This window comes from Cibotium barometz, chromosome 42, assembly GCF_041138505.1.
Source record: "Cibotium barometz isolate CiBa-2024 chromosome 42, ASM4113850v1, whole genome shotgun sequence".
Lineage (NCBI taxonomy): Eukaryota > Viridiplantae > Streptophyta > Polypodiopsida > Cyatheales > Cibotiaceae > Cibotium > Cibotium barometz.
The window spans coordinates 35,350,618-35,363,466 of record NC_141087.1 but is presented as its reverse complement, the minus strand read 5'-3'; the positions used below and the strand labels follow the sequence as shown (position 1 = coordinate 35,363,466).

Here is a 12,849-nt window from a genome sequence, read left to right as displayed (position 1 = left end):
AAATTTTTGCTTCAAAAGCAGATTCACTTCACTAATATCTGCATCACTATCATCGGTAATAATCAAGTCATCAACATAGATGACTACAAGCACAATCCCACTGTCTGTCCTTTTCACATAAAGTAAAAAATTGGTGCAAAACCCTTGGCAACCAATATTGCCTTGTAGCTTCTCATAGACCCATCAGCATTGTGCTTTACTTTGTAAACCCACTTGCAGCCAGTAGCCTTCTTATCATGAGGCAAAGGCATCAAATCCCGAGTGTGGTTTGCATCCAAGGAATCCACCTCTTCATTCATAGATGCTTTTCAATTTTTATGCCCTACTACATCCTCAAAGCATGTGGTTTCTTGTTCCTCTAGAACCTTGACCATATAAGCATAGTGATGTGTTGTATACCTATCATATCTCAGTCTCTAAATTGGATACTCAACACGTGTGGATCTGCGTATAATTGGATCACTTGCAAGATTCTTTAAAGCATAAGAGAGAGATTGTGCACAATGCTAGATGCTTGAAATATATGCTATTTATCTCAGTCCACAAGTGGAGTAGCAATCAAGTACAACCTCCCCATAATGCAATGTGGACTTCATATACCGCAGTATGCATCTAGCCACATCCAAATGTGGCTTCCTCGATGCCTACATAAGCTGACTCACCAACACCACATCATAGCTCAAATTTGGTCTGGTGATAGTCATGTAAATCAAGCTACTTTTTATGCACCTGTACATACTAATATCTTCAAGAGGCTCACCTACCCCTGCTCTGAGCTTCACATTCTGCTCCAATGGAATAGAAATAGGCTTCAATCTTGTCATCCTATATTTGGATAGCATGTTTAAGCCATATTTCTTTTGCAACAAACATATCCCACTCGGGGATCTAATAATCTCAATGCCCAAAAAGTAACGCAGCTCTCCCAAATCCTTCATCTCAAATTTCTTCTTCAAAAGCAGTTTCACTTCACCGATATGTGTATCACTATCACCTGTAATAATCAAGTCATCAACATAGATAAATACAAGCACAATCCCCCTATCTGTCCTTTTCACATAAAGTAAAAATTTTGCATTGGAAATCTGAAATCCAATAGTGACAAGATATTGCCCTATCTTGTCCAACCTTGCCTGGGCGCCTGTTTTAAGCTATACAAGGCTTTGCGCAACTTGCATAAAAAATTGGGATGTGCATCATCCTCATAACCATGTGGTTGCACCATATGCACCTCTTCTTGCAAATCACCATGTAAGAAAGCATTCTTCACACCCATCTGATGCAAAGACCATCCTTTTGCAGTAGCCATAACAATTATTTCTCTCACGGTTTCCTCATAATCAATTCCAAATGTCTATACAAAACCCTTAGCAACTAATCTTGCCTTATACCTACTCACATACCCATCAGCATTATGCTTTACTTTGTAAATCCACTTGTAGCCAATAGCCTTCTTATCATGAGGCAAAGGCATCAAATCCCAAGTGTAGTTTGGATCCAAGGCAGCCATCTCTTCATCCATAGCTGCTTCGTAGTTTTTATGCCATACTGCATCCTCAAAGTATGTGGGCTCTTGCTCCTCAAGAACCTTGATTATATACGCATAGTGATGTAATGTATATGCATCATATATCAGCCTCTCAAGTGGAACATGTGTGGACCTGCATATAATTGGATCACTTTTAGGAGTCTTTAAAAGCAGAAGAGAGAGAGTGTACACAATAGTAGATTCTTGAAATATATGCTATTTATCTTAGTCCACAAGTGGAGTAGCAAACAAGTACAACCTCCCCATAATGTAATGTGTATTTCACATACTACAGTATGCATCTAGCCGCATCCAAATGTTGCTTCCTCAGTGCTTGCATAAAATGACTCACCAATCCCACAACATAGCTCAAATCTGGTCTGGTGATACTCATGTAAATCAAGCTACCTACTATGCAGTTGGACATAGTAATATCCTGAAGAAGCTCACCTGCCTCTGCACCACTCAGCTTCACATTCTGCTCCAATGGAACATACCTATCATCCCATATTTCGATAGCATGTCCAAGCACTATTACCTTTGCAACAGCCATATCCCACTAGGGGATCTAATAACCACAATGCCTAAGAAGTAACACAGCTTTCCCAAATCCTCCATTTGAAATTTTTGCTTTAAAATCAACTTCATTTCACTCATATTTGCATCACTATCACCTCTAATAATCAAGTCATCAACATAGATGACTACAAGCACAATCCCCCTATCTATTCTTTTCACATAAAGTGAAAAATTTGCATTGGAAATCTTAAATCCAATAGTGACAAGATATTGCACTATCTTGTCCGACCTTGCATGGGCATCTATTTTAAGGCATGCAAGTCTTTGCGCAACTTGCATACAAAATTGGGGTGTCCATCATCCTCATAACCATGTGGCTACACCCTATACACCTCTTCTTGCAAATCACCATGCAAGAAAGCATACTTCACATCCATCTAATGCAAAGTTCCTTTTGCAGTAGCCATAGCAATTATTGCTCTCACGGTTGCCATGATTGCAACCGGTTGAAGGTTTCCTCATAATCGATTCCATATGTCTGTGCACAACTACACCACACGTGCTTATCAATTCAACACCTTAGGGACATAAACAAGAGATGCTTTGCTCACTACTCCTCAGGTGACACCACCTTGTTGGAGTTCACAAGCAGTGTAATACCATACCAACAACTTAGATCAAGAAAGAAACATCAATAATCCACAAAGTTTCTGTGGAAGATGACCATGCAAAGAAGTTCAGAATCCTTGTAAAATGAAGTCGAAGTGCTCAATAACATGTACATAACTGTAAATTGACTAACATGAGCATAAGAACAAAGACCAAGAAGAGTCAACATGCTCCCTACAAGGTTGCTATCCACAAATCTGATTGTAACTCTTCACCACAACCTCGGATTGAGATGAAGTAAAAACTGAAAGGGAAGCCCTCAATCTAATATTCAACTCTTCTGTGCCACTCAGAGTCAAATTCTGAGTGGTAATGCCCTAAATAGTTCGTCAAACAGTCGTCCATTTTTTTGTAGGATCTTCTCTTTCCTCTACACCCAAACTTAGGAAGATTGGCGCAATCCTTTAGAAGTTTGGCGCAATGATGAAGAAGAGGGGCACTTGTGTTCATGTAGGATCTTCTCTTTCCTCTACACCCAAACTTAGGAAGATTGGCGCAATCCTTCAGAAGTTTGGCGCAATGATGAAGAAGAGGGGGACTTGTGTTCATGTAGGAAATTCTTGGTTGCTAACTTGGGCTTCTGGCCAACCAAAGGTGTGGCATGCATGCTCCCCTTTCCTGCTTTTGATGAGAGCTTCTGCTTTTCCCACATCTTTAGGAAAGAACTGACTAAAACGAGATTGTGGGCTTCTTTTAGCAAAGTACCTCCTATTTTGAGTTGCAGGCAATCTCAACCATTCCTTTTGGTGGAAAAGTAATGGCTTACAATGCCCACACCTTAGAGAACCTTTGCATGAGTGAAAAGTAGACTTTTGACAGCTCAAAATAGTTAATTGTTAAAAATAGACCCAAATCTTGCACTGTTTTTCACATGCACTGACCCATTTTGACTAATTGGGACATGGGAAATGCAATGGTGTTGATGGTTGACCAAAATTCTATTTTTGGTCCATCGATAATTTTAGGAGATATGTCCCTTAAGCTAATGTCGACGTCATGAGTCCAAATATGGCATCACATGTTGCATACATTACTTCATTTGCAAGTTATGAATGTATTTTGATTGTATCAAAGCAAAGTTGACCTTGCTTCCATGGCTTGTGCCTCTTCTTCAGCTCCACGCTTTGGGAAAAGCAAACTCCATATTTGGCTAAAAAAACATGCTTTTCTTTGTTGGAGTGTGCCCAAGCAACCTCCTAGTGCACCCTTTTTTCTCCCCTTGACCCTAGTGCTTGCACACAACTTCCATCTTCCACTTAATCCTTTGTTCTTTGAGGTGACCCTTCCTTGGCATCATATTCATCCTTATTTTGCCACAAAAAAAACACCTATTCGTGTTATTTTCGAGCATTCAGCTTATTAGATCCCTAGTGGGATATGGCTGTTGCAAAGGCAATATGGCTTGGACATGCTATCCAGATATGGGTGTTACAAAACGTGAAGTGCATAATGGAATAAGGAGCTCAGGATGAGGGAGAGGAGAGAGAGACAATGTAGAACCACACAAAATGGAACCAAAGAAAGGTCTTTGATTATCAGCCCTATCAAAAGAGGGCTAAGTGTGATCCCCACAATACAAGGGCATCTCCAACCAAGTCCTCATCCTGTAATCCAACCCTTATCCAACATCTACATCCTCCAATCAAATGGAAGTAGATTAAACCACTCCTATCATCCTGATGTACAAATCTCAACACCCCCCCTCAGCACAAATGGGTGAAGTATTGCACTAACATTAGATGATATCAACTTAGGGAGAAGCCTTTATCAGTTTATAGGCTTATTACAAGGTTTTGGTTATAATCGAAGACATGGTATAAAACAACTCACTACATAATAGGGTGTTGATTAACTCTATGAATGTAGAGCATCCTACAACATCAATGTCTCATAGGAAGGTCTTACCATCATAATATGGTAGCGTCGATTCCTTTACAATGGGCATATCATGTGCGTGAGGATACAAACATATTAAGAGTTTAAAAAAAAAGGCATGTCACTATCATAGTGACCTCTCCAAATAATCCCATAAATGTTTTGCTATGGAGATCTCGCCAAAGAATAGGACAAGTCTATGAAGCAATGTGAAAAGGTGAGCATGAATTTGCTCTCTTTGGATCGATCTTCTCCCATGGATATATGGCGGTATCATCCTCTTGATAAACAAGAGATAAGTCAATATATGCCATATGAAAAAAATATTGCCAAAAAAATAATTTTGGCCATTGAAAGATAATAGGCCATTGCTAATATGTGGCTAAAACTTGCTTCAAATGAAGGAGCTAACAAAGCAAAACTAGCTCAAATAAACTGTCAACATAGTGGTTTCCATAGCTGAAAAGACCTTGTATAGAGGCACACAGGTAAGCTTTAAAAAAAAAAAAATCATGCCACGTGTCATCACTAAATACAGCCTTCTTCTGTAGTATTGGTAAGCGGTATCAATTAGAATAGTTCTGACAGCAACTAAGTGCCTGATGCTCCAAAAGAAGAAACAAGGAACTCCCGTAATATAGAGGAAGCTCCAAGAACTCTTTCTGAGAGTAGACCGGCGGCTGGCAATGCGGAGATGTTGAGACCAAAATAGTACCGAATAAAATCGTGGACGTCTCCTTCAAGAATGCGCCAAGTAAAGTGGGAGATGAAAAAGCTTCCCAAGATGTTAATGCATTAGACAACAACACTTATCCTTCTGAAGAAACCAGCTCCAGGAGAGATAGCTGATGATAGAACAACAACACACGAAGACTCCTAGACAAAGGTAAAAATATAGCTTCTAAAAAAATGAACCGTCGTGAAGGTAAAGCGTCCACTTGTCGCAAAATGTTTCTGCCCAGGGTTCATTTTTCTGCTGTCGTGGCGTGCAATCCCCAGATCAAGTACTATATCAATACAAAAGAAGACTCCCAACAGTTGTAGCAGAACTGAACCATGCCTTTGAGAGTGGTAATGTGAAGAATGTAGCAACTCCCAAGGTCTGTACAGGAGATTAGCATTTGAAAAATCGAATCGGCTGGAAATCAACGTTGAATAGTAGGATAGAACCCAATATCTTTTAACAAACCTTGAATATCCCGGTCTATTGATAAACGATCACTGTTGTAGATACTACGGATCTTGAGAACCCAAGCAATGATATAACAGTAGCAACAATAGATAACTAGCCATGAGATATGAAGAAATGCCTCAGCATAGCTGTATGATAGCCGCTCCAAATACACCCGGCAATGATGAAGCACATTAGGGACTCCAACTGCCAAGAAAAGGAAAGTGAGGAGAAGAGCCACGCCGCTCTGATACTACCAAGTTACAAAACGTGGAGTGCATAATGGAATAAGGATCTCAAGATGAGGGAGAAGAGAGAGACAATGGAGAACCACACAAAATGGAACCAAAGAAAGGTCTTTGATTATCAACCCTATCAAAAGAGGGCTAAGTGTGATCCCCACAATACAAGGGCATCTCCATCCACTATATAGGAACCAAGTCCTCATCCTGTAATCCAACCCTTATCCAACATCTACATTCTCCAATCAAATGGAAGTAGATTAAACCACTCCTATCATCCTAATGTACAAATCTCAACAATGGGATGATAGGATGTAAGCCTATTCCTTTTCCATTGGAGCAGAATGTGAAGCTCATGCAGAGGGAGGTGAGCTTCTTGAGGATATTATTATGTCTAGGCACATAGGAGGTAGCTTGATTAACATGACTATCACTAGACCATATTTGAGCTATGCTGTGGGGTTGGTGAGTCAGTTTCTGTAGGCACCAAGGAAGCAACATTCGATGCAACTAGATGCATACTGCAGCATGTGAAGTAAGCATTGCATTATGGGGAGGTTGTACTTGTTTGCTACTCAACTTGTGGGCTGAGATATATAGCATATATTTTAGGCATCTAGCATTGTGTATAGTCTCTCTCTTGTGCTTTAAAGACTCCTACAAGTGATCCAATTGTACACAGGTTCACATGTGTTAAGTATCCAATTGAGAGGCAGAGATATGATGGTTATAGAGCATATCACTATGATTATATGGTCAGGGTTGTAGAGGAACAAGAGCCCACATGCTTTGAGGATGCAGTGTGGCACAAAAACTATGAAGCAGCTATGGATGAAGGGATGGTTGCCTTAGATCCAAAGCACACTTGGGATTTGATGCCTTTGCCTCATGATAGGAAGTGTATTGGCTGTAAGTGGGTTTTCAAATTAAAGCATAATGTTGATGGGTCTGTGAGGTACAAGGCAAGAATTGTTGCCAAGCATTTTGCATAGACATATCGAATTCATTATGAGGAAACCTTCAGCTCGGTTGCAAGCATGGAAACCGTGAGAGCAGTAATTGCTATGGCTACTGCAAAAGGATGGTCTTTGCATCAGATGGATGTGAAGAATGCTTTATCTTGAATTGTACTGAAGACCTATGACTTGGTGGGAACTTGCTGATGTGGACTTCTAGCCCAGGTTGCTGCTATAGCTATAGCAACACCCTGTCAATTTGTATTGATTGAAGATATTTTTGAAGTGCAGTATGCATGGATTCAGTAAGAAATGATGATATCTAGGACATGTGTCAGGAAAAATATGACTTTTTATGACTTGGTATAGCAGTGCGCTGCTATAGGCTATGGCAGCATCTTGACCAATTTTCATTGGAATTTGGGCTTTTGATTGGAATTAGGGTTTTGTAGGGTACAACCATGCAAATGGGGGACCTACTGGGGCATTTTGGCACTTGACTGGGGCACTGTTATAGTAGCACGCTGCTAGAGGAATTGGCCTGTATGAGCTAGAATTTGAACTTTAGGACCACAAATGGCTTATACTAGACCTAAACATGACATGTGGCATGGTTGATGCTGTGACTGACACTCTCTGGGGTCATTTGGTATAGCAACGCGCTGCTATAGCCAGGGGGAGGTTTGACTGTGAATATTGACCTTGGGTGTTCCTTGACTGTGTGTGAAGGTAGACTGAATTTTGGACTTGAGGAAGTATGTTTTTTGGGCTGTGTTGATGCTTTAGCCCCTATGGCTGGATTGTCAAGGACTGACCCTATTGGAGTGGACTGGACCCTAGATTGGTGCCCAGACCCTCTTAATGGTTTGTGTGCACTGGACTTGCCCTTTCATGGATGTAACATGGACTGACATAGACACTTGACTGAGACATAACCGAATCTATCCTAGGTTATACACACCTATCTAGATGCAATGTTGATATAATCATGGGCCACTTAGTTGTACCTAGAAGTTAGCCATGAAGAGTACTTGAGGTATGTATCTTTGAATTGTTACTTGACTCAATCTTGACTTGCTGTGACGAAAAGATATTGTCGGTGAAATCGAAGTTCAGCTTCTCTTGCATCTTGACAGTCGAATGTCTTGAAGTTGATGCTTCTACTTGAACTGATTTGCTTTGTCGAGTAGAAGGTTCTTGTGTGACTAATCCTTTTTTCGGACTAGGTTCTTGTGGTTCTTCTACTTTTCTTGGTGTTTGTCTTCAAACTGGAAGCCCTTGAAATAAAGCAGCATATAGTCGAGGGTTTTCTTCCATGTGTCGAGAAGGTCTTATCATCCAGGTAGGTTCTTGTGTGTCTACCGTATTGTCAATTACCTTCCATATCTTTACAGTAATAGCAAGTTCTTGTGTTACTACTCTTATTGTAGGAGTAGGTTTTTGTGGGTCTGCTATCTGTTTTGAAATTTTTGTTGGTTTCCAAATCCTCTTTTGAATTGTAGTTGTTTGAGAAGTAATGCTCGAGGATGTCGGTTGTATCGGAGCATTCCGACGGCCATGTTTCGGTACCCAAATGTATGTATTTCCTTGATAGTATCCTTGGGATTTGAGAAGGTCCTTGGGTATCCATCAAATAGATATAGTATCCTTGGGATTTGAGAAGGTCCTTGGGTATCCATCAAATAGATATAGTCCTTGTCTTTTGAGAGGCTTTCCTTCTTTTTAATTGGGCTTACTGGTGTGGTTTGTTGATCGACGAGGATTGGAGGGTAGCCATACTTGGTAGTTACCCTCATATAGTAACCTTGAGCTCATAACAAATCTTTTCTAATCCAAAGTTGTTTTGATGACCTCGATTTGACTTGAACTGGCGGTACTAGGTTCATTCAAGGGTACACCTCTACCGATTCTTGCATTGGACCCACCATAGTTGATGGTTCATCCTTCTTGATTAGCTCAGTCACCAATGTTCGACCATCATTGGTAAGATTTGCTGTTTGGTTTCGCCAATCAATTTGACAATTAACTTGGTAACATCAAGTCCTTCCCAGCACTATGTTCTCATCAAGCATACCTATAGGCATAACATGGAATTTGCAAGTTAGCTTGTGATTATTCACACAGATTGGCAATTCTTTAAATCCCAGCACTTTTAGGGTATTTTTGTTAATGGAGCTTACTGAAGCCGAAATAGAGGTGAGGGGTACCTATGGCAGAATTTCCCAAACCTCTTGTGATATGAAGTTGATGTTGGCTCCCAGATTGATCAGTGCATCGTAGCTTACCATTGATGTGCCAGAAACATGTAACTCAACCATTAGTCTAGTAGGATCAACAACATGTTCTTCTAATTGCTCCATACCTTGTCGCGTTGCTTTATATAGGGTCATCTTTTTGGTTCTTTGGTTCTTCGCAACCCTTCTTTTGGCTTCCTCTTGAGCTTTTTATTTCAAAGCCTTCTCTTGTTTCTTTACCTCTTGATCACGGTGAATAGCCTGCAAGGCTTGAAGTGAGAGTGGATCAGAGAATCTTTTCGGTTTGCTCCCGTTTAGGTAGCCATCCATGATCACTCCATCTAAAGTGGCAATCCTTACTGCCCCTTGTGGCGTTATTTCCACCACCTTATACGGTCCCATGCCCTGATATTTTAATTTACATTTTGTGTTCACACTGAACAATAGGGCAAGGTCACCTTCTTGAAGGTCCTTGTTCTTCAAATTTCTATCAAACCATCGCTTACGCCTTAGTTTCTCTATGCGCATGCCATAGGTTGCTCGTAAGCAGGTTTCCTCCAATTGTTTTAAGTCTTCTAATCGATCAGCTAGGGCCTCTTCTATAAGCCGTTCCTTTACTGCTACCCTTAAGCTTGGCACCAGGTATTCCATGGGCATTACTGCCTCGACACCAAAGGCTAAACTAAAAGGCATACAGTTATTGGCAACTTAATATGCTAGTCCCCTCAGCTATCCCGGCTTGCATGATCTTCCTTGCAGTCGTGTCAGCTGCAAAATGACCAACTATCCCTGAGTGTGCTTCTTCTAAGATGCTCAGAAAATCATCTTCACTTACACACTTCCGAAGGATTCCATCCTTCCCCATCTTGTACAGCTAGCCCGCAATTAATTGATAAGGGACTGCATCCCTAATCAAAATCTCCTAGCCCTTGCTTGGTCTAAGGGTCTATCTTGGGGTAACCCATTAGTGAGGTAGTGACATCTCCTCCACCCACTCTGGAATCAAATCAATTTGGAACAGTGGTGCATCCGGAAGATCATCCTCCACACCTGTTGGTGGTTCCCCATTTGGTATCCTGGAAAGGTGATCCACAAGAATATGAGTTTTACCCTTCCCAACTGCAAGTGTGAACTCGAATTCTAACAGGATAAGCATCCATCTTGTGATGCATCCCATCATGCATGGTTTGTTCACTAAGTACAATAAGTCTTGATGGTCAACGAAGAACACAAATTTGTTGGCCAGCAAGTAATGCCTAAACTTCTTGACGACATACACCATTGCTAAGCCTTCTTGTTCTGTTGTGTGTAATTCCTTTCAGCCTCATTCAACTGGCGACTTGCGAAGTAGATCATATGGTCAATGTTGTGTTCACTAGGCTGCTATGCTAGCACACATGCCATCGCATAATTTGAAGCATCGATGTGAACATGGAATACTAGATTCCAATTCGATGCTCTTAAGATTGGTGCTGTGGCCAATGCTCGGGGGGGTCACTCGTATAAATATGTAAGTATCACGTGGGTTCAACAGAAGGACATTTTAAATATTTAAAACTTACAGAAATATATTTACAGAGGGGATTTATTTATTGTATTTTAAAAAAAACTTACAGATTTGAATAGGAAAGGATACATTATATTCACTAAAAAATTCACAGATAAGGGACTTTTTAAATAGGCCTTGAACGCACGTGATATAGAGGATTTACATATAGTGACCCCCCCCCGAGGGCCAATGCCCTTTTCAATGTCTAATATGCCTATTGGCATTCATCCGTCCACTCAAACTCGATAAGAAGACGATACAGATGTTGTGCAATTTGAGCATAAGAAAATATAAACCTTCTATAATACCCTGTATGTCCCGAGAAGTATTGAAATCCCTTATAATTTGCGGGTAGAGGTAGTTCAAGAATGAGCTTCACCTTGTTATAATCGGTGGAGTTTCCTCTCTTAGACACAATATGGCCCAAGATCACACCGTGTTTTACCCAGAATTGACATTTCAGTGGGTTCAAAGAAATTCTATACAACCTGCAATGGTCGAACACTAGCCTGAGGTACTTGAGATGGTCCTCATTTCTGGAGTAGATGCATAGGTCATCTTAAAAGACTTTTAACCAAACTCGAATGTACTCTTTGAAGGCCGTGCTCATTAATCTCTAGAAGGTTGCAGAGGCATTGGTCAAGCCAAAGGGCACGATGCGATATGCAAAAATACCCCAAGTGGTGGCAAATGCCATCTTATGTTGATCCTGCGGGTCAATGGATACTTGATTGTACCTAGATAAACCATCAAGAAAACTATAGGACTCATGATCTGCCACCCTTTCAAGGACATGCTCCGTAAATGGTAGCAGATAGTGGTCCTTCCTCGTAGTTGCATTGACTTTTTTCAAGTCTACGCACACTCGGATCTTTCCATTCTTTTTGTTGATGATGACAATGGGTGAAACCCATTCAGTATGTTCGATCTTGTAAATGAAACCAACGTCCAACACTTTCTGAATTTCCTCTTGGACAACCTTTTCATATTTAGGATTCATGTCATAAGGTCACTGACGAACTGGCTTCGCATTCTCTTGCAATCGAATTGTTTGTTGCACCACCTCTGGGGGTACACCTTTCATGTCCGTATACTTCCATGCAAAACAATCTTCATACTCCTTAAGGAGTTCAATCAGTTCATCTGCACCCGAAGGTGCTAAGTCATCAGCGATAAACACTAGCCTTGGGTCCTCACCTTCTTTTGCCAAGTTCACTTCCTTCACCTTGGTAGGTCCTTTGTAACCGAACTCTTCTCCCTTTTCTGGCTCTCTATTTGCTTGCTTAAGGAGAATCTTGCGGTCTTGGATGGTGTATATGTAGGAAGATAGGTGGATTCCTGTCTATGAAGCTGCAGTCCTGACACAGACAAGGGATAGCACAATGAATTCCATAAACAAAAGACCACCCTTGCAATGTTACCACACAAGACAAATGAGTGCCCCCATAAGGTAGGTGCCAATTAGCCTATCAGTTGTTACAGATGCCAAGGACCCCATTACATAAGGGATTGTCCCTTCAAAGAAGACCAAAATTGGACAACCTATAGTACCAGCAAATGCACCATTGCGCAGCGGCTGTGGAGTTGATCATCTCTACAAGGACTGTCCGATGCGAAGGGCATCTGTAGCAAATGATGCTAAGGCTGCAAGTCTTAACTTATTAAGCATTGAAAGAGGGCAAGTCTCGATGGTATCTCTAAATGCCATTACACGGTTGCAAGCTAAGGCATTCAACCAAGTGTTACAAAGGAAATCAAAGAAAGATCAGGCTAGCACCTCAAAAACCAAGGACCAAGATAGACCAAAATCAAGAAGGACCACTAGGTCCACCAAGAGGATTGGTAAGGGGAAGGACCAAGTGATCATTCAGTGGATCCGATGAGGATACCACAACACTACCTCTTCCGCATCTTCAGGAAGCAATGCCATCTTAAAGGAGGCACCAACAGACCTTACAAGGAATGTTGAAGTACCCATATAGGCTAGAGAAACCACACCTAAGGGACAAGGGGAGTATCCTAATCCTCTTGTTGAAATGCAATGCCTCGAGGAAGCATAGAAATTGGTACGAGAGTGCCAAGAAAAGTTCAAGGAAAGACTTAGAA

General features: G+C 41.1%; 1 protein-coding gene across 1 annotated transcript; it reads right to left on the bottom strand.

Annotated features, from left to right (window-relative positions):
- Positions 1–9,404: 9,404 nt before the first annotated feature.
- On the bottom strand, positions 9,405–9,851 carry LOC147614427 (uncharacterized). The gene has a single exon (XM_086780530.1). It carries the CDS (start codon positions 9,849–9,851, stop codon positions 9,405–9,407), a length of 447 nt encoding a protein of 148 aa, XP_086636656.1.
- Positions 9,852–12,849: the final 2,998 nt, after the last annotated feature.

Coding starts and splice junctions, on each gene's coding strand:
- LOC147614427 (XM_086780530.1), bottom strand. CDS start 9,851: ATGCCCATGGAATACCTGGTGCCAAGCTTAAGGGTAGCAGTAAAGGAA.